Source organism: Cricetulus griseus, chromosome 3 (assembly GCF_003668045.3).
Source record: "Cricetulus griseus strain 17A/GY chromosome 3, alternate assembly CriGri-PICRH-1.0, whole genome shotgun sequence".
NCBI lineage: Eukaryota > Metazoa > Chordata > Mammalia > Rodentia > Cricetidae > Cricetulus > Cricetulus griseus.
The window spans coordinates 251,619,241-251,647,033 of record NC_048596.1 but is presented as its reverse complement, the minus strand read 5'-3'; the positions used below and the strand labels follow the sequence as shown (position 1 = coordinate 251,647,033).

The window sequence follows — 27,793 nt, the reverse complement described above, 5'->3', positions numbered from 1 at the left end:
GAGGAAATGCTTTCTACATTTTCTTGTTTGCTATAATGTTGACACAACTTGGAATGTTTCTTCTATTCCTATTTTCTCTACCCCAACCCCTTTTATTGTAAAGCAATGTTGAGCTTTGTCAGAAGTCTTTTTTTTTTTTTTTTTTCTGGTTTTTTGAGACAGGGTTTCTCTGTATTGCTTTGGAGCCTGTCCTGGAACTCTCTCTGTAGATCAGGCTGGCCTCAAACTTACAGAGATCTGTCTGCCTCGGCACCATTCTATTTTTATTAAACGAACATGTGATTTTTCTCCTTGAGTCTATTCATGTGCTGTATTACATTTGTTTGAGAATTTTATACACACATATAATGTGTTCTGGTCTAATCCACCTGCATTCTATCCCTCCCAATTTCTCCACTATGCTCTCTATCACTTTTTGTCTAACGTCATTAAATCAGTGAGTCTATTTAGTTCTGCCTGTATGTTCATGGGTAGGTGAGGGACATCTAGTAGAGAATGGGTAACATCACTTCAGGGCCTGTATTCCAGGTCAGTACTACCTGCTGTAGTGTTTTGAATGAGATGTCTTCCAAAGTGATTTTGTTACTTGGTGGTGCTACTTGTAGATGGTTAGAAGGTATGGCCTTGTTGGAGGTAGTGTGTGTCACAGGTTACAGGCCTTGAGCTTTCAGAGCTTTACACTATTTCCCGTATGCTTTCTTTGTTTTATGCTTTTGGTTCTAGACGTGAGTTCTCAGCTTCCTTCTCTTGCAAACATGCCTTCACTCTATCATCATGAACTCCTAGCCCTCTAGAACCATAAGCCCAAATAAACCCTTTCTTTTATAACTTGCCTTTGTCATGGTGTTTTATTCAATCAGTAGTAAAATTACTAATACACTCTTCCCTCCCCAACATCCATCAGTTACCAATCGCTCCTCAGGTAGTGGGGACCTTCATGAGTACTTCTCCATATCTGTGTTGACTTGATATTGTGTAGGTTTTGCTCATGCAGTCCTAGGCTCTGTGAGTTCATGCATGCAACAGAGTTGTTATATCTGACAAATCTTGGCTCACTACAGATGTCTGTTCCCTCTGGCTCTTACAGTCTTTTTGTGCCTTCTGCAATGATTCTTCAGCCTTGGAGGAAGGAGCTCTGATGTAGATGTCTAATTCAGGGCTGAGCAGTCCAGTCCCTGTGCACATGAACCATTTGTAGGTCTCTATATTGAGAAATACACGAATCTATGCATATAAAGAAAGGAACTTAGGGACAGGTTATTATGATAGCCATTTTGCAGAATAATAGCACTTGGTTCTCCTCTAGGGCCTATGACCTTGCCAGCCATGAGTTTTTGCCCCACTCAACAGTAAACTATAAGTTCAGTCTGTGGAACAGGTTTTGAATCCTCTCAGAAAATGGGTTGGTCACTCCCATGACATTCATGCCACTATTGCACCAGTGGGCATATCTTGGCACTTATTGTGGCTCATAGAATTCACATCCAGGTATGAATGCTGATGGGGTTTCTTCAATAAGCATGTATAGCACCTGTCTTAGTTTGTGTTTTGATTGCTGGGAAGAGACACTGTGACCACAGCATGTCTTAGAAAGAAAACATTTAATTGAGGGGCCTCACTTACAGTTTCAGAGGTTCAGTCAGCTGGCAGAGCTGGTGCTATTGCTGAGAGCCCTGCATCTAGCAGGCAATAGGAAATCAACTGACTGACATACTGAGGGAAGCGTGAGAAAAAGATCTCAGAGCCCGCCCCCACAGTAACACACTTCCAACAGGTGTGGCCCAGGTTAAAGGTGTGCCCTCCAGCCTCAAGGTATGGATTAAAGGAATGCTTCATCCAGCCTCCTCCAACAAGGCCACACCTCCTAATAATACCATTCCCAATAAGCTTATGGGGGCCAAATACATTCAAACTATCACAGCACCTTCCAGTGCTGTGGAAGCTAGATAGTAGAGGTGATGTTTCTAGGTTAGTACCAACATGACTTTTCCATGACTTTCCATTGTTCTGGAGGGAACCAAGAACAATGACAGTAGGAATGGTAATGACAAAATGTTTGGAGGGGTTCCATAGGACCCCGCTGAACAATACCTCAAAAAGTAGACCACACCTGGCACTTAGCTTTTTATTTGATAGTCTATGGTTTCTCCCCCTTCCATTATAGGATAACACTCCACAGCGTTCCCTGCACATGTATATGTGTAGATGTATATGTTTTATGAAGGTTCTACAATAATAGGTTTCCATATTGCATTTTCAGGGTCTTCTATTAGTTATCTCTTCCCATGCTCCCTCTTCTTCCCTGCCCTTCTATTCCTATCCCATTTAACTTTCTTGTTTCATTATCCTCTTTACCCTTTCATAGTACCTGTGTTCTATCCTTCTTCCTGTGAAATTTCACCTTCCCACCCTGGGCTCTTATACATTTCCTGCCTTCTGTGGGTGTTCTAGGGATAACACACACATCTGAAGATTTGAAGCTAGCATCCGCATATGCAAGAGACCAGGCAGCCTTTATCTTTTTGGGTCTGGGCCACCTCATTCAGAATGATTATTTCTAGCTCTATCCATTGACTTGTGAATTTCGTTTTACTTTACAGCTAGATAATATTCCAGTGTGCACATGTACCACATTTTTACTATCCATCCACCAACTGAAGGATATGTAGGCTGTTTCTGTCATGAAGAGCAGTAATGAATATGGATGAACCAGGTGTTTATATAATAGGGTATAGAGTTCTTTGGGTATATGGTCAAGAATCATGTAGCCAGATCATATGGTCGATCTTTTTTATAGCTCTTTGAGGAACTTTCACACCGATTTCCCTACCGAAATCAGATTGCACTTCCACTAACAATGAATAGGTTATAAAAATATTTCTTAGCCATCTCTCTTCTTTTGAGAACTCTTTCTAGTTCCTTGCCTCAATTTTTAGTTGGATTGTTTTTTCTTGTTTAGGTTTTTTTTTTTTCTTAATTCTTTGTATAGTCTAGACACCAGCCCTGTCAAATGTATAGCTAATAAAGATTTTTTTTTCCATTCTGTAGACTGCCTCTTCCCTCAAATGTAGGTATGCTTTACCACATAGAAGTTTTTTTTTTTAGTTTCATGAGGTGTCATTTATCAACTGTTAGTCTTACTGCCCTGCTACCTGGATACTGTTCAGAAAGTCCTTGCCTGTGCCACTTACATTGAAGCATGTCCCCCACTTTCCCATGTCTTATGTTGAAGTCTTTGCTCATTGAAATTGAGTTTTATGTAGGGTGAAGATAAGGATCTATTTACATTTTCTACTTGTAGCTATCCATTATTTATTAATGATGCTATATTTTCTCCAGTGTATATTTTTTGGTTTCTTTGCAAAAAAATCAAGTGTAGGTACATAAATATATGCAGGTCCTCAGTTCTATTCCATTGATCAATATTTCTGTTTTCTGTTAGTACCATGCTAATTTTAATATTCCAACTCTTTGGTAGAGCTTAAAATGAGAGGTGGTGCTACCTCTTTCAGTTCTATTGTTCAGGATTGTTTAGCTGCTCTGAATTTTTGTTTCCATATGAAGTTTAAGAGCTTTTTCAATTTCTGTGAAAAATTGTGTTAGAATTTTGGTAGGAATTGCATTGACTCTGTAGGTTGCTTTTGATAGGATGGGCATCTTCACAGGTCTTTACATCTTCTGGTATCTTCTTCAATTTCTTCAGTGTCTTAAAGGCTTTATTATATGTTTTTCACTTCATAGGATTTATTTTAAGATTTTGTTTTGTTGTTTTTATTTTTTGTGGCTATTATGAGTGAGATTGTTTCTCTGATTTTTTATTATATTTGTTGTTAGTGTAACCAACCCCAATATACCAAAATTTCATAGGAGTATTTTTCTAAATTTGATTTATCAGTGTTTCTGAGTTTAGTTTGTATTTTATGATACATATTTAAATCAAATCTCAAGTAGCATTTTCCCCCTTTATGCTTTTGTATAAATCCCCTTCTTAAGACCATTTGTATTTATAACTATAATACTATATGAACAAATAATACAACTGGCAAGAATTCTTCATTTTCAGCTCATCTCCTAAACTATTTTGGTTCCTCTCATTTCTTATCCTTTTAATATTTCCTGTCATTGAAGAAACAAGACAATGTACCTTATATGGTATTCCACTCTGGGAATTTCACTGATTTCCACCCCATGGTGTCATTTAACATCATTGTGCTTCTGGTTTCAATTTTAGTATCTTCATCTGAGATCATGTTATTCTTGTTAGACCAGAAGTCTTAGTGTGTGGCAGGGCTGGTAATAGTGATGGTTAGGCTTCATCAGTCATACACACACACACACACACACACACACACACACACACACACACACACACACACACACACAACACACACACACACACACACACACACAGAGAGAGAGAGAGAGAGAGAGAGAGAGAGAGAGAGAGAGAGAGAGAGAGTTTCTGTTGTCTCTATTTTCTTTAGTTTGGCAAATATATAATTTCTTAGAAAATTTTTTTAGTATTGCATTATAATTTTCAAATTACTTAATATCTGGGTGTAGGTCTTGTCATGGTCTGTTTAGTTTATCTGTATATATTATTTTACTTTTCCCCTTTTATTGAAAATAGGTTCTTTTCTCATAAATATATCCTGATTACAGTTTCCCCTTCTCTACTCCGTCTTACCTCCTCTCCTCTCTGGATCTTTTCCCCTTCTGCATCTCATAAGGAAAGAACAGGCTTCTAAGAGATAAAACCAAACATGACAAAATAAAATATAATAAGATAAAACAAAGTCCATCAACTCGAGGTCTAACAAGGCAACCCAACAGAATTAAATGAGTCCCAAGAGCAGACGCACCCAGGAATCTCACAAAAATACTAATTTGAAAACTATAATATGTACATAGAGGACCTAGTGCAGACCTGTGTCAGCCCTGTGTTTGTTGCTTCAGTCTCTGTGAGTGTTGAGCTTTGCTTAGTTGATTCAGAGGGCCTTGTTCTCTTGGTGTCCTCTCTCCCTTCTGGCTCTTACACTCTTTCTGCCTCCTCTTCCTTGGGGTTATCTGAGCCTGGGGGTAGAGGATGAGGGGAATTTGGAGATATCACATTTGGAGCTATGTGTTCCAAGGCTCTCTGCATAGTGTCTGGATGTGGGTTTCTGCATCTGTTCCCATCAGTTGCAGGAGGAAGAATTTCTGATGATGACTGGTTAAGGTTAAGGCACTGGTCTATGAGTATAGCAAAATATCATTAGGAGTCATTTTATTGCCATACTCTTTCACTTTATTTGTTTGTTTTTTTGAGACAGGGTTTCTCTGTGTAGCTTTGGAGCCTATCCTGGCACTCACTGTGTCTGTAGACCAGGCTGGCCTTGAACTCAGAGATCCACCTGCCTCTGCCTCCCCAGTGCTGGGATTAAAGGTGTGCCACCAACTCCCGGCTATTGCTATATTCTTTTAGTAGAACAGTAATATTCCCCAGGCTATCTAGTTTCAGATCCTTTATCACTCAATCAGTGTCTTGTATGGGTTCCATTTCCTGGAGTGGGCTTTAACTCAAATCAAACTTTAATATAAATCTCTACACATGCCATTTGAAAGGATAGTATGTAGTAATAAATCACGTGGACTCTGTAGCCAACAAGATTTATCATGACTCATCTTGTCTTAGGGCTGTTCCAATTGTCAAGGGATCAACTTAAATGTCATCTGTCCTGTAGTCTTTCTTGGATTCCTCCCCAGTGTCTGTAGCCAAGATATTCAGAAGGTCTCTCGTGGTCAAATCTGATCTCTATTAATCTGAAAGGATTCACAGCTTTTTTTCCCCCCTGGAAACAATAGTGTAACCTCTTCCCCAACACAAGGCATTTTCCAACTTCTATTTTGAAGTTAAGACATTTAAAAAATACATAGGTTAGCTTAATTTAGTAGTTTCTATAATCCAATGTCTCTGAGCAACTGGATTTTTTTTTTGTACATTAGCATTTAAAAAATTGAAAGTTAACATGACACTGTATAGAACCCAGACTCCCTGTATATTTTCCATCCTTACATGGCTTATTTTTTTATTGCTTTACTTTCTCTTTAAAGATTTTATTATTTTTAAACTTTTTCTATGACTGTCTATACCAATTTTTTTTCTTAACCTGCATACACTATTAACCTGTTTAGAGGTTTTTTTTTTGTCTGAACCTGTTTTTACCTCGTATCTATAACCTTTTCTGTCTCTTCGAGCAGAACTTTAAACCTGCCACATGTCTTAGCTCCTGGCACACTGGCAGCACAAGCATGCAGGCAGCTACTGGGAGATGTGTCCTTGTACCTTAGCCAGCAGGAGATACATGAGAGTAGGAAGTCCAGTTTAGCTCCATTTTTGTGTGTTCAGAACTTTTTTTTTTTTAAAGCTTTCTCAGGTCTTATGTGGATATACGTGACTGGATGTTGGGCACCATTTGTAGGTGGATTTTTCTGTCTCACCTGCCAGCTCCCAAATGACAACACGGAGACTTAGTAATTATGAAAGCTCAGTGAATAGCTTAGGCTTGTTTCTAATTAGCCCTTATAACTTAAATTAACCTTTTCTGTTAATTTACATTCTGTCTTGTGGCTTTATTACCTTTACTCTGTACAGCCCATGCTACTTTCCTGCTTCCTCTGTCTCTGGCTGGTGAATCTCTGTGTCTCCACCCTTCTTCCCAGTGTCCTCTCTGCCTAGAAAATCATGCCTAGCTCTTGGCCACTCAGCTTTTTATTAAACCGGTCTGAGTGGCATGACGGATCCTCACAGTGTACAAAAGGATTATTCCTCAACAACAGTACCTTTCTGTAGCAAAGATAATAGCACATGGCAGTGTGGGCTCCTTCTAGGTGCCAGCTTGACTTCTCTATGTTCAGTGAGTTGTATAGGTGTCGCCTTCAGCAGTTGGGCCTACTTTTCAGTTTGTGGTAACAGCCTGGGTTGTTTTGAGATTTCCATTAGACCTCTTTGGCAAACAACTCAATTGATTGTAATCCAGTCCTGGTACTGGAAGCCTCGTTTGATGACAAGAGATGGCCATTTGGAGCTCCACCTCTCCCATTTCCCATCCACACTGCCCCTCAAATGTCCTTTAATTCTAGCTGTCTCTCCCGAAATTGGCTCCCTCAACCCTGTCTTCCCTCCTCACCTGACCCTCTCAGACCCACTCCTCTCAGCCCACCTATAAAATCTATTCTATTTACTCCTTCAAGGGAGAGCCATGTGTCCTCCCAAGTCCCTTCTTGTATACCTAACATCTCTTGGTCTGTGGTTATGGGTTATCATTTATTTAATGTTTAATATCCACATATAAATGAATAATACCATATTTTATCTATTTACATTGATTCTTTTATTGGTATCTTTTTTGTTAATTGGCCTGCTCTTAAAATTTGTAATATTTGCTCTTAGACCTAGTAGTTTGTAGTCAATTTTGTTTTCAAAGTGTGTTTCTGAATAATTTTACTGTCAACAGAGTATAATTTTTTTAGTGTATGCCAATTTTATGCAACTGTGTAAAAATAAGAACAAGGAAGGGCCTGGCAATATATCACCTGTTAGATAATTTTCCTAGATCCTTAGGTTCTGTGTTTGATTGTAACTACCACCCCACTCTACCCAAATGAAAAAGAAGGAAGAAAGAGTGGTGTTAGGGGAAGAAGTTAGTCTGTTTAGTATGACTGATTTGTTACCAATGCTCAGATTAATGGCATCACTTAAATCCACATTATCTATAAGAAATTAGCAGATAAATTTCTCTTTTTGACTTAGCTTTTTTTCCGTTTGTAGAAGTTATGTTAATTTATTTTACAAATTTGGTGTCTGTTTTCTTGATGCTAATGTTATAATTGTAACATGACGAGGCTACAGCCTACCTATAAAGGCCTGAAACTAACTGTGGCCGTGCTTTTAAGGTGGCTGTAAGAAAAAAAATGATGATGATGATGACTATAGGATAGAGGCTGCAACATATTTGCTCTGTGGTTTGACTGTATCTGCTCTGGCTTTAATGTTCTGTCTTCCAAGTCTAGCAGCAAGCACCGTGAGATATATACATATGCATACGCATACGCTTACACATACGCATACACACACACACACACACACACACACACACACACACACACACATTCTATCCTTACCTAGCAATGCATTCTTATCAATACTAGCATTCTCGATACTGACACAGACACACATATACCCCATTCTTAGTGGCTCATTTAACAATAGCATGCATGTAAGTGCATGTTCAGGCATTTTGAATTTTTTGATTGAATTTGCAGTATCATATTTTACTCAGTGTGTGTTTTACTCAAGTTAAATGAAATGATGATATAGTTCTAGTGAAATAATAGACACTTTCCTAGAACCTCAATTTTCCTTTGACTGGTGCTTTTATAATACCTTTTTGTTTCCTAAATTTAAGCTTATGATGTTCAACTGCTATACATATTTAAGTTTTTAATGGATTAGAAACAATAACAAACCTGTGATCATGTACCCAGTTGCTTATTGAGTTATTCTATTTAAAAATGTTTTCAGAGAAAATAAAAGGCCAAATGAACCAGACACCGGGTTATTTGGTTTAATTTTCTGGAAAATAGGATTGCCTTTATCAGATCCCAGTGTCTCTCAGTCCTCATGCTCGGCTGACAGCTTGACAGTGGCTCTGCTGTGGTAGAGATGGGCTGGAGGAAGTTGCTTTGTCAGCAGAAAGGGTTGCAAACTGAGCTCAGGGAATCAGGTCACCCCCCTTCTTGACCTGCTGATCGCTGAGGGCTTATGTCAGCATCAGAAAATGTGGCTGCATGGTTTCCTTTAATGTTAATTTAGACTTAAGAGAATAGCATTCACATGTAAAACGTACTACCTTCGTGTGCAGGACAGGTCACGCGTGGTGCTTCACAGTGAGCCGCCCATGTGTCAGTTCTGCTTTTGCAACCTTGCTTGTCAGAACGTTGCAGCAGCATTAGACATGCTGTGAGCAGATCTCCCCTGGAGCAGTCTTTCTAGTTTAACTTTTAATGCTTAGAGGTAGGAACATTCTCTTCCATTTAACCTTACAAGTTTAAGCTTTGATGTGCATGAATATTCTGGGTCACTTCTACCATATAATTTAAGTTTGGGACAGTAAAGAAATCACTTTTTGTTTATTCCAATGAAGACAATTAAAATATGTAGTGACTGTCCTCCCCCAAGTATTTGTTTTTCTTTTTAGGAATGTGTTTTATTCAGTTTCAATACAGGAGCAGTCTGTTTGTTTTAGAATCCAAAACAAAACTGAGGTAGCATTACAGGAAAATGGAGTATTAAGGACAAAATTAGGATTAAAAACTAATTATAAGGAGCAGAAAAATAAATGCTCTCTGGAGTTGAGAACATTCTCATAAGCATTTGAACCCTGAATTTAACTCTTGAGTTTTTAAAAGACCAGTGGGTCGAATTAAGTTATATAAGTCTCATAAAAGAAATAAACGAATCCACATTTGCATGGAGCAGGCTTGTTTGATTGTTTGTGTAGTCTAAATCTGGCACCTGTGCCTAGGTTATCAAGCAGACTCTGGAACAGACTCACCATTTGAATGTTAGTGAGTACCTAATAGTTAAGAGTGATGTTTATTTCACTATGTTAATTCTGAAAGACCAGAGTGAAACATCTTGGATTTGAGTTTTCACTTGAGCAAATTGTGTGGAAAAGTAGAAATATAGGCTGCTTCTGCCACTTTTTGAGGAGCAACCTCTTCATTACAAGTGAATACAGTTCCCTAAGGCACAGTAAGTTTACTGCTCTCATTTTACAGACATGAAAACAGAAGCCCAGGTAGTGAGTTACTGATCTGTGCCATGCGGGCAGCATGGGATGGGGTTTTAAGGCTTGGAACCAGGCTACCTCTGTTCACATTTTAGGTTTGGCTTTGTGACCTCCTCTAGAAGGTCTCATTGTGTGGAGCCTCAGCTTTCTCATCCTTCAAATAAAAATACTGGGATGTGCATCAGTGTCATTGGGTGACACAGGCACCTCAGAATTGTAGCGCTTAGTGCCTAGTCACAGGACAACTAGAGTTTGCCTTCAGCTTTCAAATCTGAAATTATAGTCATAACCCATTACCAAAAGAAGCATAATAGCTGTTTGAAACCGCCCCCTTTCACTAGGTAACAGCTTTAAACATAAATTACTAAGTGATTCATTCCCCAATATTCTTTATTAGAGTCAAGCAATGTAAACAAGCCCACACACTTCTTCTGTCTAGAGTTGGTCCATTGATAGTTGTTGTGAAATATTTCCTTGGAACTTCCAGGAGATTATTGTGGATATAAGAGGAGTAAATATATTCCTCATGTTATAGTCCTGGCCCAAAATTAAAATTTTTGAGGTTGGTAGAATCCAAATAGTAGAGCTGTTTACAAAGTAAAGCTGAGGAATAAGGCTTTTTCCTGTGGCCACATTGTGCTGAAGACCTGCAGTGCCTGGAATCCCACTTTCTCCTTTCCTTTTTGTTTTTTCACTCTGTCTTGAAGCCCAGATGAGTGTGTGTTATGTACCACTTGAACAATGTTAAGCTGTGAACAATGTAAATGGTATCACCTGTGTTTTTTTTTTTTTTCATTCCAGAATATTGTATATGTCTGTTCCTCTTGCATGGTAAAAATAATAGAATAGTTTGTAGAAATGGCTTCAAAATCTTATTTTTATGAAATATCTTTCTGTCCATTAAAGTGGCCCACATTTTAACTAGGTTTGTTTGTTTTTTCCTAGCTATCCATCAAAAACTAGAAGCAGACGGAACAGAAAAAGTAGAAGGGTCCATGACACAGAAGTTGGAGAATGTCCTCAACAGTAAGTTTGCTCTACTACCCAAGACTGTTAATGGCCTTTATAACAAGGTATAGTGCAGTTCCCAAGGATTTCCCAGGACAAAGTCATGAGCTGTGTTTTAGCATTCACTTCACTTCTAAATAAAGACATAAGGAACCTGAAGGACAGTGGAAGGAGTGAAATGAATCTGTTTGTATTTTACTGTAATCTGGTATTATACTTCTCTAGAACTGTTGTCCTTTGCTACCCTGAAACAGACGTCACTGAGACAGCAGCCAGGGTTACCACTGAGGGGACAACTGAGTCTCCATCATCAGATGGGCCAGTGCACAGTGCAGAGCCTCAGCTCCTGCACTACAGCTGCACAGGCATTGTCTGTTTATTTACACTTTGCATTTCCCCACAAGGATATACAATGGAACATTTTGTAAAAGTTGTAGGCCCAACCAACCCCACATTTGGTGTTTCCTCTACTTTTCCTTTTGTTCCTTTTCCGACATTCCAAGTTACTTACTCTAATAACTTAGAAGAAACTCATCAAACAAATTAGTTTTTATTGTATAAGTGTTTTTAATGTAAGTTATGTTTCACACATATAGTCTATGTGCAATATAAAGCAATGATGTCCCTAAGAATCTCCTTGAATAATATGATTTCCTAGTAAAGAAGGGTTAAAACAAACAAACAAACAAACAAAAAACAGGCAACCTCACATAGGTTTTTAGGGATTTTATAAATGCAGGATTATGATACAAAGTTAATTTTGTATTTATAGCTTGGTTTAGTCTCATGCGTAGAATATTCTGGGCCCTTATGTTACCATCTCTTCAGAGACCTAGTGATGTCAGCAAGAAAGTATTTTGCATAAAGAATTTTAACTTTGGTGTAGGCTTTCCTTGTTGTTAGAATTTGAATACTTGGACATTTCATCCTAAATTTGTGGATTTAACAGGCATTATTATTATTATTATTATTATTGCTTACCTTGAGGTTTGCTGTGCTTTTGCTTCCGAGAATCACAGCACAAACTTTGTTAAAATGGATATATTCTGAATTTTACCCAAACAAATATTTACCAAAGCCATTTCTGTATCAGTGCTGCTAGATGCGTTCAAGGTTTGGAAGGGTATTTTCTCTCAAAGGTATTACTTGCACCATTGGAGTTGTCATCATGTCAAAATAATGAGATTATTTAAGTAATTTTTAAAAAGTGATATAGTGCAGTCTCTAACATAGTTCCTGCTGATGACTAAGATCACTTTGCTGTGTTTCAGCTTGTATGCCTGTTGCCGTGGTGCCTCATAAGGCCTTTCTATACTGTGCTGTGCCTTTTTTGGGTAGAAAGAATACTTGTCATCGATTCAAATCCTGAGCTATGGTCCTTGGCTCTATAAGCATTTAATGAGCACTCATTAGTATATATCACAGGGATATGAAGATGGAACCTGTGCTTTGTGTCTTAAGTTTGTGTAACTGCTTGGAAGATACAGACATGTAAGCAGGCTATTGAGTCATGCTGTCTTAGTATCTGCAGCAATACATGTTTTGCCAGTGATTATCCAGGAATATATCTGGAACTCACATACAGATCACCTAACTAAAATGTAAGGAATCTGGGGGGAGAAGTGTCTTGGTGGTATTAACACTTGCCTGGCACAAGTGAGGCTCTGGGTTCCATCCCCAGCATAGTGCCTGTTTCCCCCTAGCCTCAGAGTGGAGAATATGAAAATCGTCAAGTGTGACTTAACAGAGAAGTAGGATGCAGCCAGATAGATAAGCAAGTCGGCAGTGAAACAGGTAGATGCAGCTGTGTCTCTGGTAGGTCTTCAGCAGCATGAAGGGGAAGCAGTGGCACTAGAAAGGGGATAGAGAGAGAGAGAGAGAGAGAGATTGCGGCCAGTGGGTCGGATGTGATAGAAGTTCTCCTTAGTATAGAATTAGTCTTGAAGATGGTGAGCTCTTAAAGAAGTTCAGTGAGTAAGCTACATGATGGTGCTGCGTTGAGGAGAATAGACTAGATGGTACCACTGTAGATTCTATAGGATACCAAATAAAGGGCAGGAGTCATTGTGAGCTCACCAGGAGCCCATGGCAGGGCAGAAATAAAGATGACAGTATTGGATCATTGGTTGTATATGTGAAATAAAAAAGAAAAATAGTTTGTGAGACATTTACATTTCTAGCCTCAAGACAAGGGGAGCTGGCTGGTTTAGGACACAAGGAGAGAGTAGAGGAGAAAATTCTTTTCAGTTTATGTGTAACCTGAGAGTGGGATTCCTGAGAGTTGATCACCGAGTATCTTCCTGACTTTCACTACTTCCTTGTATTAAATAAAGCAAATGAGCTTTTAATGCTTTCAGAGTAGAAAATACATCATCAGTATAGTCTTACCCAGAACTGGACCCAGCATGCTATCAAACTGCCCCACCAGGCAAGATATGTGCACCAGTGCAATAGTGGCATGACTATTATGAGGGCAACCGATCTCCTGTGAGTTTTAGACTCCTGCCTGGAACTGGAAAGTTGGTCTGGAAAGGTCTTAAAGCCTAGTGGGAAACCTATTCTTGTTTTATTAAATAGTTCTCTTGTCAGACTGCATTCTAGGAGAGAGAGGGAGGGAGGAAGAGGAAGAGAGGGAGGGAGGAGGGAGGAGGGAGAGAGAGGGAGGAGGGAGAGAGAGAGAGAGAGAGAGAGAGAGAGAGAGAGAGAGAGAGAGAGAGAGAGAGAGAGAGAGAGAGAGATTGAGATTACTTATAAAGGTTTGTTTTGCTCCCAACATTGGTCAGAGAAGCTTCTTTTTGCAGTGGGTTGTTGTTAGCACAGAGACTCATAACTGGTCCAGGTGTCAATAATAAGTGTCTGAATGTGAGAACTCAGCTCTCAATGGTTCATCTGAATCACTCTCCTCCACCTTGTGGAAGAGGCAGAGAAAGAATGTAAGAACCAGAGGTTGAGGGGGAGAGCTGTGAAATGTTATCATGAACTCGTAGTAGCTGTGGTTGTCTGCACACGACTTGCACAAGATGAAACCTCCAGCATGGACTCGGGAGGGGCTCATGAGGTTCCACCCTTAGCTGAGGTGATATTGACACAGTTGATGGCTGCTGTAGCAGACAGTCATTTTTTTCTGTGAAGGTGTCACCATTGGTAGGTTTCTCATGCTTCAGTGGATGATCCCACACTTGTGTATATTGACAGCCCTAATTATACTCAGTGAGTTTAATAAAAATGTAAAGTTGATAGGTTTAAAAAATTATGAAGTTGGGAGGAACATGTGTTATGAGGGTCTGGGTGTGTTAAAAGGGATAATGGGTGTGTATGATCACATTGTATACATACATGAAATTCTCAATAAATTTAAAATATTTTAAGACGAGTTGGGCAGATGAGGTGACCTGTGGGTTCATTGTTTTCACTGTGCAGTGAGAAGAAGCATTGTCTGTCTTGGAGTCGTGTGAGCATGTGCACGGTGGTGTGTGTGTGTGTGTGTGTGTGTGTGTGTGTGTGTGTGTGTGTGTGTGTGTGCTGCCTTTTCAGTAGCATCCCTTATGAAGCAAAAGTGTGAACTATCATTGTATGTCTAGTGAAAATATTCTAAAGATTTACTCTAAAGTTCACAGACACATCCCGACATACAGAGTTGGGGGTCAGTAGCACAGAGACAGTAGCAATGAGACTGAGGGATTCACTCTAAGCAGCATGTATAAAGTGAAAATGACCAGGCTGGAGGCTTAGAACAGTAGTAAATAATCAGTAATTCTTAGTAAGAATCAAGTCTGTGAGAAAAAAACTGAGTTCTACTAATTGATTGGCCAGCAAATATTTAGTAAGTTGCGTTCAAAAAGAAAAGGATGAACCAGCCCTAATTTTAGCCTTTCCCAAACTTTTATTGAAACAAGTTGCCTCATAAGAGCTACCAGCTTCAACTGTCATTCCTGGTGACACTGTGTGTGTGTGTGTGTGTGTGTGTGTGTGTGTGTGTTGTGTATGTTGTGTGTGTGTGTGTGTGTGTGTCGTGTGCATATGATGTGGATCTGTAAGGCCCTAGAGTGTGGCATGGCTGTGTGAGTAATAGGGCACATTGTCTCAGGCATTCTCTTCTAGCAGTCAGTTACAGAGAGCAGCTAGCTAGTCATCCCGGCGCCTGTTGAAACAGAGGCACTCAAAGTAGGTTTAGTCTTTGGGGGGCCCTGCCTTTGCCAAATGTCAGTGTGCATTTTTGAGGTACTTTAATTCTCCAGTTGCCTTCACATTTGCTCTTGTCCTCTCACAGAGCTTGTCTTTCTGGGAACAAACTGTGTGATGGTTGGGAACGTCTGTGTTGTTCCAGCCCTGTCTTCCCGTGAGGCACACCACCACACACACACTCACTTCTATGATCTCACAGCTCAAGTTGTCAGGACAAAGAAAGGGACCAGTGTGGTCACTTTGAAATAGGAAACAGCATAATGTCTACTTGAAATAAAGATGCCTGAAATTCTAAGACACCATTAGAATGACAAGACTGGGTTTTCTAGGTGGCTGTAAGAGGCGGCAGGTGTGAGTGTCATGGTTCAGTGTGTAGTGTGACAACATCTTCCCTTGCTACACTGGGGCATGTCTTAGAGCTCTGTGAGTCCATCCACAGTGCTGACCACTGTGGTGTGCATAGCCGCTTTGCTGTCAGTTAGTTTCTGGGGCCCATGTGTAACTGTGAGACAGTGACAGTCATTGTCCAAATCAACTGCAGGGACACCATTCTTCGATGAGGATGTTTGCGTCTCAACACAAGGGTCTGCAAGCATCTGAGGGCAACGGCGTGGCCATTCAGTACAGATACAGTTGCTCTGTGGTCACTCATGGAGTGAGGGTGGGAAAGGTGTGTGTGGATTAGCATACGAGCAGGATTTCTGTCAATGAGTTTTGGACACCTAGCTGATGTCTTTGTCTGCATCATTAGTCCCACATGTGAGGACCCCCACTGTCCTGCACAGTGCTTTTGTCTCCTGTAAAAGCAGATACTTAGAGCACTTTGTGACTGCTTTGTAGATCTTGGTTTCATTAATCTCTCATATATTTTATCATTTACTCTCTCCCCCAGCTGTCAGAATATGAACTATATGAACTACAGTAAAAATCATAGCAGAATCATAATTTCTTGACAGAAATTGTCTATATAATTTTCAAACTTGCATAAATTCAAATTCTCAGTTCACAAATTTTGGCATAAATTGAATTTTTTCATAGTTGATAATTTCTTCCTACAAAAAGTATATATTTAATAGTATGTTTTCTACCTGTTCTTATTTTCATATATTTGGGGTTAAAATTATTAGCTGGGAATTTCTTGTTACTGTAATGAGAATAATTCAGCTTTGAACTCAGACTGTTTGCTGTGTTCTTTTGTTGCATAGAAAAAGGAATTTGCTGGTCTAAGACCAAAACTTCACATATAAATAAGTAACCCTTTAAAAAGATTCTGTTCCATGTGCTTATCCAGTTACAAAGCTTAAACTCATGACATTTCTATTTTTAAAATGATAAGCAAATGCTTTAAGATAGTTTTTCTTGAAGAAAGTTTTTAAATTCTAGTCAGATTTCAAATACTCAATCAAGCCTTTATTTCGCGGCTTGGTGGTAAGAAGGAAATGTATTTCTCATCCCACAATAGAGGTTTAGTATCCACATTAAATAGCATGTGGGAAAAACAGCTCTCTTGACCAAACGAAGTTTTTATATCAGACCTTTACAATTTCAACAGAATTTAAACATTATTTAGATAAAACAATCATGTTACAAAGACGACTTTTAACAGGATCAGGCCACCCACAGTGTGGCTATGGTGTGCAAGCCACCCAGTGAGACGAGGTGAGTTTTTCATCTTTGCTTAAAGTATAGTCACTAGACCAGATAATGTAGAAACTTTTTACAAGCAGGTCAAACAGCTGAAAGCAGTTTATCCTCTCTCTTGTAGCTAATTAAAAATAATTCACATGTTGCAAAATTTAAACTATTTCTGTATATAGCAAATTTTGCCTTAGAAAAATAGCATTCATTAAAGTGATACGTATAATTTGTACTTTTTAAAGGAAAGAATCTTATGAAATATTCTGTTTGTACCTGATATTATAAAATTCTGCTGATTTAAAAAACAGTAATGATACTGTGTTTTGGTGTTGTCATTTAAGTTTATATAATCCTCTGTCCCTACAACATAGAGGGATAATTCTGTCGAAAAGTAGGGTTAGGTATAATGTCTTAAAAATTTTTTTTTTTCTGAAAACAGTTTCTCATATCTCATTTTTTACCTGATAGTTTGATACAGAATTAATTGAACTTAATTGGTGTGTGTGTGTGTGTGTGTGTGTGTGTGTGTGTGTGTGTGTGTGTGTGTGTTCCTCATTGTCCAAAATAATGAAATAGCCTAAGCACCCACAATTGCTAAAAAATTTAGAAGAGTAACTAAAATAAGTATAGATTCACACTGGAGAAAATTACTTTGGCTTAGTAAATGTTGTTACTTTTAATTAGATACTTTTCTTAACATATGAAAGGACTTAATTTTTTTTTAGCAGACTATGAAAGGTCACTATATAAGTGTCTTTTTAAAAATGTCTACTGAATTTCAGTGTAAAGATACAGTAGCAATCTAACGTTTGTATTTAGTGTTCAAATTCAGTTCGCTGTCACCTATGTTCTTTTTTGTCTGTTGGAAACAGGAGCAAGTAATACTGCTGACACATTATTTCAAGAAGTGTTAGGTCGAAAAGACAAGGCAGATTCCACTAGGAATGCACTCAACGTGCTACAGCGATTTAAATTTCTCTTCAACCTTCCTCTCAATATTAAACGGAACATTCAAAAGGTAGAGTTTATGTGTATGTACAGTTATAGATGCTGCCCACCTTAAAGATGTGTTAAGCTATTTTATATTAATCAATGTGCTTCCTGTTCTTTGCTGACGATCTCACTGTGTGCTTCTTATTTTTAGGGGGATTATGATGTGGTTATTAATGATTATGAAAAAGCCAAGTCGCTTTTTGGGAAAACAGAGGTGCAAGTTTTCAAGAAATGTAAGACTCAAGAATTTGTTACTTTCAGACCTTTCCTTTCCTTTTGTAAGACTGTGGAGTGTATATTCTACAAAGAGTGCTACTTGCATCTTAGATCTTGTTTATGCAGTGCTTTCTTTAAAATGTAAAACAATTAGTTTAAAATAACCTCACAAGTTTTCTTACTGCCCTGTAGTGGGAATGAGCATTTATGGTGGGGACTAGTCTCAGATATTCTTTGCTGTTTATTAACCACAATGCTATTAAAAGCTTTCATAGGGGAAAGAAGCAGCGACAAGCCTTTTACAGACATGGAAATGTGCACTTCAGTCTTCCCTCTTCAAGCTAAAACAGTGTATTTATGAGTTCTAATCTTACTCTAAAGCAAACTCAATACGTTTAAAAATTACTCTGCATACCAGGCTTACAGGGGGAAAAAAGCTTAAATATCTTTTGGTTAAAAACTTATTAACTAGGAGAAATACCATAGGTCTTATTAAATTTAAAAAGAATGAAACCCATAAACTCTCAAAAAGCAGGATTTATTTCTTTACTGTGGTGAAATTTCCATGCAGTGAAATGCACAGACCTTACATGTCACAGGTCACTGAATTCTGACGAATGCTTATGCCCTCCCATACACTTGGGATGGTGTGTTTTGATCCCTCCACAAAGATCCCTTGTGTCTCTTCAAAGTCAAAAAGCAACCAGTATTCTGCTTTCTGAAATTTGATTTTAAGTTCAGTTCTGTGAATCTTGAATCTTTTAAAAATAGATTATGCTGAAGTAGAAGCAGGGATTGAAGATCTAAGAGAATTACTTCTAAAGAAATTGCTGGAGACCCCATCAACCTTACATGACCAAAAGCGTTACATAAGGTAAAACTTAAGAATTCTGATAGATTGCATGTATATGTGGGATATATTGTGGACCCTGCAAAGCTAATTTGGGGGCAGTCAGGAAGCTAATGAAGTGGTGAAAGGGAAGACAATATAAATTTGGGGGGATCTGGTATAGGACATGAGTGTTCTTTGAATACGAATAAATTGGGAACAGTTATAAAGAACTCCCCCTCTGAAGGAAAGACGACCCGTCAGGCTGTCCAAAGGAAAAGCAAGCTCATTGCTCAGTCACCTGTTCCTCCTGCTGAGTAATGGTTACCATGTGACTCCCAGGTGGACTGGGTGCTGCACCCTGCAGATGCCACCCATGCTCCACAAGGTGGTTGCTCCACTGTGGTTTAGTGCAGAGTACTAAATCCTCCAGAGTACTCCTGGGAGGGAAATTGTAGCTCTGGAATGTGCCATAGTTTGACGGTAACAAAGGCTATGGAAGGTTTCCCTTTGAATATATGTCTATTTGCAAGCCTGCAGTCATTGAAAGAAGTAGTTGTGGGAATATTAAGTTGGGAATACTTTTAAAAAATTAACCAGTGGAATCAGAGGAGTTGGACCTTACAGGGTAGTAGAGAAGCTGAGGAGTCTGGGCATGTCTGTAGGAATGAGAATTTCATTCTGGGACACTCACATGAGTCCTGCACTTCCATTTTTTCATCTGCAGAGAGAGCATGACAGGCAGCACAGCTGCGTCTCAGGGTTGTTGGGAAGGTGACCATTTAAGGGGTTAGTCCAATACCTGGCATGTTAGGAGCAGGCAGTAAGTTTTATCTGTACCTAGCTTACACCCGTACTTGGAGATAAAGCATAAATCATAAGATTTTCGTATTTGAGATTTAAAAGGCTGATTTATTTTCTGCTGTGTGGTCTGTTTTCAGAACAAGCTGTTCTTTCCCAAATTCAATGACTTCTCTAATTAGTGAAATTTATAAAAAAAATTGGTAGCTTAAAAATGAAATAGACTACATATATGTATACATTTGCCTCTGGCCATCTTGTGGCCATTGGAAATACTGTCCTTAGGCCTGGGAGGATATCCTGGCCCGAACACTGTTGGGAGGGACTAAAGACAGTGCTTAACTGTCTTCTAGTGATGGGACAGTGGGGACAGGGGATTTAGCAATAGAACCAGAGAGCAATGAAATTGATTGCTGCTGCTGGGAAATGCAGGCCATGTGCCCACACTGGGCTGGGTACTAACTGTGTTTCCTTTCTGACCAGCGTGCCTAAGTAGGTTGAGGAACCTGGGCTTGTTGATCACGTACAGCTGGGACACCTGCTTTTCTGGTGTCAGAGGCCACCCTTGCCTTTCTTCAGCTTTCTGAGGAAATGTATACCCAAGGAACTTCCCTGGCTTGCAGAATTGCAAATTTACAGTGGAAATAAACCTCAGAGAAGCTGCTTGTGTCTAGAGGTTTCACTCCCTTAATCACATGTGAGCAAGCTAAATTTCCTTCCAGCAGTATGCTAAAGTCCTGGGTACAAAACTGAGAAGGCACTGAGAAATCTAATGATTAACCTTAAAAATTACATTTCTAGCCATTAATGAATAGAAAAATAAGATCAGAGCCGGGTCAAGTCTGTTTAACTTTAATGTCTATGTTGATAGGTCCTGTGTGCACCAAGTAAAGTTGGAGACAGCCTGGGTACAGCTGTATGTGTCAGATAGGCTCCCCAGGCATAACTGAAGGCATCCTCTTTGTACAACTTAGCAAGAAGCAGAATTCAGCTCTCTTCTCTATGGCAGTGTAGCCCTATTCCTGGAGCTGCTGAGGATTGTTAAAAATGCTTTTGGGCTTTCTTTGTTTTCCTGAGAATTTAGCCCATTCTTATTGAAAATGTTCCTCCTTAAATTCCAAAACTCTTAATCTGTGCTCATTAGAATTAATATTCTTTACCTCCTTACCCTTCTAGAAAATCTTTTCCAAAAATGTTCTGTAATATGTAATTTGAAAAAGAAAAGCAATAACCTGTACCATCTAAAGAGAGATTTTGTAATGAAACTGTCAGTTTTAAGTGTGGCATTCAAAAGAAATTTACTGAAATCTAGAACGAAACATCACACTTTGTAACTGAAGCATGCTATAGAATTTTTCAGACAATAACTTCCTTTTTATTCATAAAATATTTCTAAGAGCCTTCAATTTCTTATTAAGATTATAGATGATTATTTAAATTTTAGGGCCAGAGTGTATATGTTAAAGAGATTTACAATTTTTGAAGTTACAAAACAAGTTTGCTGGGCCACTGCTAAAGGGCCCCAGTGGCACACTGCTTGCATTCTTAGCCAGTACCTCCACAGCCAGAAGGAAGAGGCTTCTGTAAGAGAACATTGTTGTGCTTTGCTGTGGACAGTGAATGTGAGGATGGATGAGAGTGTTAGGCTCTCTGCAGTATCAGAGGTAGAGCAGCCTTGTACGGAGATTGTTGCAACAGTTATTCTCAGCAGGAAAGAACAGAAAGTGTGTTCTTAGGGAAGGAAGGGCACAAGTTACTATTTGCTGCGTCTATATCCCAGATAATAAAAGAGAAAAGCTCTGTGGGAGAGGAAAATCAGATTGGATTTGGGAAGCTTGTTTGGATTGAATTCCTTATACTAAGCTAAATGTAATTTGTTGGAATGTGGTTTTCTTCTGAGGGTAGTGTTCTCACAAATGAGGAAGACTCATAGTGCCTTCTTTATATGGGTAAATCCTTCCTTTAAGTTACCTTCCTCCCTCTCAGCACATAGACATAGCTGTTTGCAACCTCTGGACAGTCACAGGGAGGGCAGACAGCCACCACAGTGTTTGGCAGGCAGAGTGCTGCTCTCAGGGGTCAGGCCTCCAAGTCATCAGCTGAGGGTCAGCGTTGGCCTGGGACATTCCTAACTGTATGCCAGCTTTCTGCTCAACTTCTTGTTTGTTGTGGACTTATTACACAATGGGTTTGTTTCTCCTCTAAATAGCTGCTAATTGCAATGTCTGAGTAATGAGTACCTACTACTGAAGAAATGTGGGTGTGCCCCACAGTGATTAGGACTTGGCTAAGGTCACAGCTTGTAACCATCAATGAACATTTATCATGGACCACAAATTTTTAACCTCAAGACAAAAGAAACTGAGGGTTAAAAATCATTTTAGGGCAGTGAGTTCATTTGAGCATGCTTCTGGAGTTGATAATATAGTGTGTGTATTATATAAGGGCTCATGGCCAAACGAGTCATGTTTGGCAGAAAAAATTTCAGTAGAAATATATTAAAATTTTCTATGTGTATGTGGGTATTTCTCGCCCAAAGAAAACTTTAAATATTTTAAGAACCCCTGAAAGTTAAAGCATCCATCTGCACTACATTTCATAGAGAAATAGTTCCTCATTTGTGAATTAGTTTACAACCTAGAGTAAGTGCATGTTGTCAAAGAGACCTTAAATTTCAGTGGCCTCTAACTTAAGTCATTGTAGAGCAGCATCACATTGCCATCTAGTGACTGTATTTCATACTGGAAAGTGGGAAACTTCACTCAGTGCCCTCTGCTGGCTCCCACCTTGGTTAAATGAAATGACTGGCAAGTAATAGAAACTCTTGAGAGAAGTGACTTTAAATGTAAAGTTAGTTTTTCCCTCTTTCTCAAAAAAAAAAAAAAAACCCAAAACAACCCACCCTAAGTTTAGGTTGAATGCTTTGCATTGCAGGGTCATGATTAATGCCAACTGTAATGTGGTTCACTGCGTTTATAGGAGTGTTGTATACTAGAAGGGATGATTAGATGATCTGGCACGTTTGATAAATGGGAAGTATAAATGCTTCTCATCACTATTGGTCAGCTGGTTTCTTCCTCCCCCCACTCTTCCCATCTGTCTCTCTCCCTCCCCCTTCACTGTCTCCCTCTACCTACCCCTTCTGTTTTTCTTCCAATAAGAAAGTGAAAATAAGTTTAAATATAAAGAAGTGTTCTCATCAAATCCTTAAAACTTTTGGCCTTTGTCAAATTGTTTTTGTCTTTCTTGTTGATGCTTAGGCAAAGAGATAAATTAAAAACCTACAGCTGGGCCTGCAGAGATGGCTCAGTTGTTAGGAGCTCTGGCTGCTCTTAGAGGACCTGGGTTTGATATCCACTAACCACATGGATGTTAACAATGGCCTGTAACTCCAGTTCCAGGGAACACAGGGCCATATTTGGACCTCCACAGGCACCAGGAACTCCCCTGATACACATATACAATGTAGGCAAAACATGCATGCACATCAAATTTTTAAAAAAATTTAAAAAGGGAAAAATCCCACAGCTTTATCATTTTCTATTGAATGAAACAATTTTAATATATTTCACTATAAACAAAGTATTAAAGATGATTATTGGCAAGTGCTTTAGAAGTTAAGTTTTAGTTTTTCTTTGAAAAATGGCAGTGATGTTACAACACCAACCTTTGCTTTTGCTGTTATAACAGGAGGGGCCTTGCACTTTGCTTTTGCAGGTATCTCTCTGACCTCCACGCGCCTGGTGACCCTGCTTGGCAGTGTATCGGAGCTCAGCACAAATGGACCCTCAAACTCATGCAAGACTGCAAAGAGGGCCACATGAAGAGCCTAAAAGGCAAGAGATTCTACTTGCTTTTTAATGCTTAGTAGTTAATAGAATGACAACCAGCTTCTCTTGATATTGGTAGCTGTCTTCGACGTTGTTGTTGGTCCTCTGCCCCACTGTTTAGCACTACGCCTAACAGTGGGTGCCCAAAGTCTGGGAGAGTACTCTTTTATTAAATCAGCGTTTGGTGGTCTAGCAGTATTGACAAAACTTTATTGTATTTTATGGAAAAGTTACATTTTACAAGAGGTGGACATGATGCTGTAGAAACTGTATTAATCCTTGATAAGTTCCCCTCTTCAGCAGACATATTGGGAGTCACTTGAGGATCAGGTGGGTACCAAGTGCTATCTATATAGACAGTGGTGAGGGAAGAGAAGCAGGCCCTGCCTCCTGGAGTCACCGGTAGAGGAAGGAAAATGTACTAAACATGCAGCTAGGCAATTAAAATGCTGAGACAAGTGATTTAAAAAAAAAAAAAGGCAAAGATTTTGAAGAAAGGTAACTGAGAAGAGTATTTCAGGCAGTTGGTTTGAGAAGATAGCTTAGAGAGGCTCCATATTAACCTCTGTGGTTGCTGGACAGCCTCTAGCTTGAGAAAGGAACCACTGCCCAGGACTCTGAGGTATGTTTGAAGAAAAAAATTTAAGCTGTATTTGTGTGCAGGTTTGGTGATGTTTCTTTGTTTAATTCTGTCATTCAGCAAATACATGTTGCTGACTGTGTTTAGATGTTGTTAGCTGTCTGTCAGTACGGCCACAAGGGTCTGATTTGTGTCCAGCATGCTGAAGGAGACAGAGATAACTGACGAGGTGGAATGCTGTAGAATATGTCGCTTCCTAAAACAAGGAAATTCTGAGTGGCATGATAACTTACAGGAGCGAATTCTGTCCCAGGCTTTGAGGGACAATGAACGGGTGTTGTGAAATCTGTATTGGAAGGAAGAAGAAAGATCTGAGTAGCATGAAAAACTATTCTAGAAAGAACATAAGGGAGCCAGAGACAGCCTTGTGTTCTCTGTGGCAAGTGGAACTGAGCACTGATAAAAGCTACAAGAATTCAGGCTACAGTTAAGATGATCAAGCAGTGAACTTGGTTAGCTGCCTGGACGAGATTGTTCAGAGAGCATCGAGGAAGGCATGGAATGACTACAAGCAGGGAAACATATCTCTGGCCTCTATGTAGAGAATGGATAAGAAGGAGCAGTTCTGTCTCAGGGTTAGTGAGGTTGGCAGACAGATACCAGAAACTGACCTAGCATAGGGTGGGAATGGTGAAGTACAAGAGGCAAGTCAGGGCTCTTAGGAGATAGAACGGACTGGACTAGGGCTGGAAGTAGGGCCAGGAGGAAGAGATGGAGGAGGTGCCTCCTAGAAGTCTCCATCTGCCTAAAGTAGCTCATTAGCATGGTGGTGCTGATGAGAACCAGGGAACTTAGTGCTTACCCCAGCTTGAATTCGACAGGTGAGTTTGGAATTGTCTATCATGAAAGAAGACAGATCTATCCAAGAGGTAGTTGGAGTTAAAGATTCAGAGACTTGGAGGTGGTTTGTACCCAGATGGTCCCTTGAAGTGTATGCATTTATTCATGAGGATGCAAAAAGAAAGAAAACCAAGGATAGAATGTTGAGGGGCCTCAGTAAATGGCTTTGAGAAGAGAAGCCTGGAGCAGCAACAGTGAAGAGGTGGCCACGGGCACAGCATGGCAACATGACAGCATAGTTGCAAAAAGCAAAGGGATAGAAGAACAAAGAGCTTCATGGCTTGAGCACTGTGGCTGCTGGGGTATCATTGGTGAGTGTAGCTTCAGTGCCTTAGACATCTGGGAAGGAAGTATCATTGGCAACCAGGTCCCAGGAATATGGGAACAAACAACATGAGGTCAGCATTGCAGCATCACAGAGAGGTGACTGGGAAGATACCAAATATATTTGCCATTAATGAGCTGTCTTGGGTTTATGTAATTTTCAGTTCCAATTGTATGTTTAATAACTTTTGAAACCTCATGTGTTATGAACTGATACACAACTTCAATTGTCATTAATTGTTTTGTATTTGTTGCAAGGGAAGATGAAAGCATATGATATGAACAGTCTTGGGAAATGTCAAGAGTGTCAACCAGTCATTTTTTAGTCTACTCTGTTCCATTGACTGGCCATCATAATCCCAGAATGGTTTTAGTGTCTGTCATCTACTAGCCTCTACTCATAGGCATGCCCTTTTTGACTTTATGACAGAAAATTGTGGTCTGCAAAGTTTAAGTTCTCAACCTTTAGAGTTAAAAAAGCAATACAAACAAACAAATCCACCCAACAGACACATAAACAAAACAATAAGAAAAAAATCCTGTTTTATGTAAATTTATGATTACATGATAGCTACATTCATGGCTGTCATGTGGCTCAAGTAGCCCATGGGTTAAAGATTGGAGATGCCTGCTAAATTCTCCAACTGCAGAGTACAGAGTACAGGTCACATCCAGCCAGGCTGCCTCATCAGTGTTCTGGATGTTATGCCAGAGGCACAGGACAGTGTTGAGCAGACCTGCTGGAGCTTTGGGTCTGTGGAACATATAATATTTTCAAATGCCAAGAATACATGTTTGAATGTAATTGTGAAAAGGTTGGGAAGTGCAGAGAGACTTTTATGAAGTCATATTGCAGGAGTATCTAGCCTCGTGGCAGGAGGACAGAGCAGGTTTCTGGAGCTATGATAATGGTGCTTGACACTGTCGTTGTTTGCTGGCTACACACAGAATGTGTTTTGACAGTGGATTGTTAGAAACAGGCTGAAGAGAATTTCAGGGATCTTTCTGCATACTTGTTTGAAAACAACAAAGCATGCCACTGTGTGTGTTAGACAAGCGCTCTCTGTGTCCTAACTGCATGCCCAGCTCCTCTTACCTACTGTCTTCATGTTAAGTATTGCTATATGTTTGTATTTGAAAAACCTTAAATGTAATTGGATCCTTCTAGTTTTTTTTTTTCCTGAAACTGTGTAGAACTTCCTCATTGAGAGAATGTTAGTTATAAACTTTTTTTTTTTAATTGAAAGTAAAATATGGAACCTTGCATCTCTTAATCTGCTCTGAAGAGTTCATCACAGTACTATATAATTCCCTAAACTCATTCGGCAAATTTAAATGGGTTATTGTTGAAATTAATTTTCCCTTTAGCCTTCTCAATATACTTAAATATACTTTTGTTGCTAATAAATACTAATATGAATTATTTAAATCATTTTAAACAATAGTTTTTATTCTTTGAAAGCTCCTAACATTTATACAGTGTATAGTGACCAGCCAACACTATCTTCCGCTGATTTCCCCTAGTGTCCCAACCCATCTATCTCACTCTCAACTTTATGGCTTCTTATTTTTTCTTTTTGTTATTAATAACCCCAAGTCCAAATAGTGCTAAATGTAAGTAATTTTAGCATATAACATTTAATTAAAAGATTGATGTGGCCTTTTGAAGAAGCAGTATTTATTATTTCATTTTAGAAACCACTTGCATACACATACACAACACACACACACACACACACACACACACACACACACACACAGTGCTGGGCACTAAATGCAGGACTTTACATATACTACCAGCTGCCAAGCATCTTTTAAAAGCAAGGTATAAAACACAAGTGTGTACTCACTCTCTCTCTCTCTCTCTCTCTCTCTCTCTCTCTCTCTCTCTCTAGTGCACTGACATCTCCCCGTGTGTATACATATATATTTTTTTCACAAGCACACATACATACACACATGCATGTATGCATATCTGCATACACAAACACACAATTTCTATATACCCAACTGAGTTTAATTAGTTGTTAGCATATAGCTAATTCTTCGCCTGCTACTTTCCTCTTTCTCATTCTGTATTATTTGAAGTAGGTCACATAGTTGCCCATGAATTTTTCAGAGGTAGGAGATATTTAAATTTTTTAAATACCAATGTCAGTGCTTGAAATAATATCAGTAATTTATTTCTATTTGGGGGTTTCTTGGGTTTTTTTGTTGTTTTTTTTGTTTTGTTTTGTTTTGTTTTTTGCTTGTTTGTTTTAAGACAGGATTTTTTTTTTTGTAGCAGCTCAGGCTGGCCTAGAACTTGCAGATCCTCTGGTCTCAGCCTTCTGAGTCCTGGAATTGGGTATATGCCACCATTCCTGATCTTAATGACTTCTTAATAACAAATATCTGTTAAGTTTTAAGTTCAGTTTAGTTTTCCTCAGTATCCTTTCTACGTGTTTATGCCATCCCTTTTTACACATGATCTGCGCTAAAAGCCAAGAAGCAATGATGCCATCACTTTTTAACGGTACTTCTGTAGGCATATTGACAGTTGTGCCCTGTATACAAGTGCAGTTGTTTCTTAGCACAGGGAAAATACCTCAGCTTTGATCCTTCACACATGGATGTTTTCATGTCAGCATTTTATGTGTATATGCCACATATACAC

General features: G+C 39.2%; 1 protein-coding gene across 5 annotated transcripts in view; it reads left to right on the top strand.

The window, feature by feature from the left end:
* Positions 1-27,793, top strand: part of Exoc2 (exocyst complex component 2) — a 139,419-nt gene that overhangs the window by 21,991 nt on the left and 89,635 nt on the right. For all 5 annotated transcript variants that reach the window (XR_004769370.1, XR_003484105.2, XM_027409294.2 and 2 more), the window contains exons 6-10: positions 10,779-10,859; positions 17,537-17,682; positions 17,809-17,890; positions 18,645-18,747; positions 23,221-23,339. Coding sequence is in view for 3 of the 5 variants with exons in the window: in XM_027409294.2 (XP_027265095.1) it covers positions 10,779-10,859; positions 17,537-17,682; positions 17,809-17,890; positions 18,645-18,747; positions 23,221-23,339 (531 nt within the window). In the remaining 2 variants the exon portion in view is untranslated. The remainder of the gene's footprint in view (positions 1-10,778; positions 10,860-17,536; positions 17,683-17,808; positions 17,891-18,644; positions 18,748-23,220; positions 23,340-27,793) is intronic.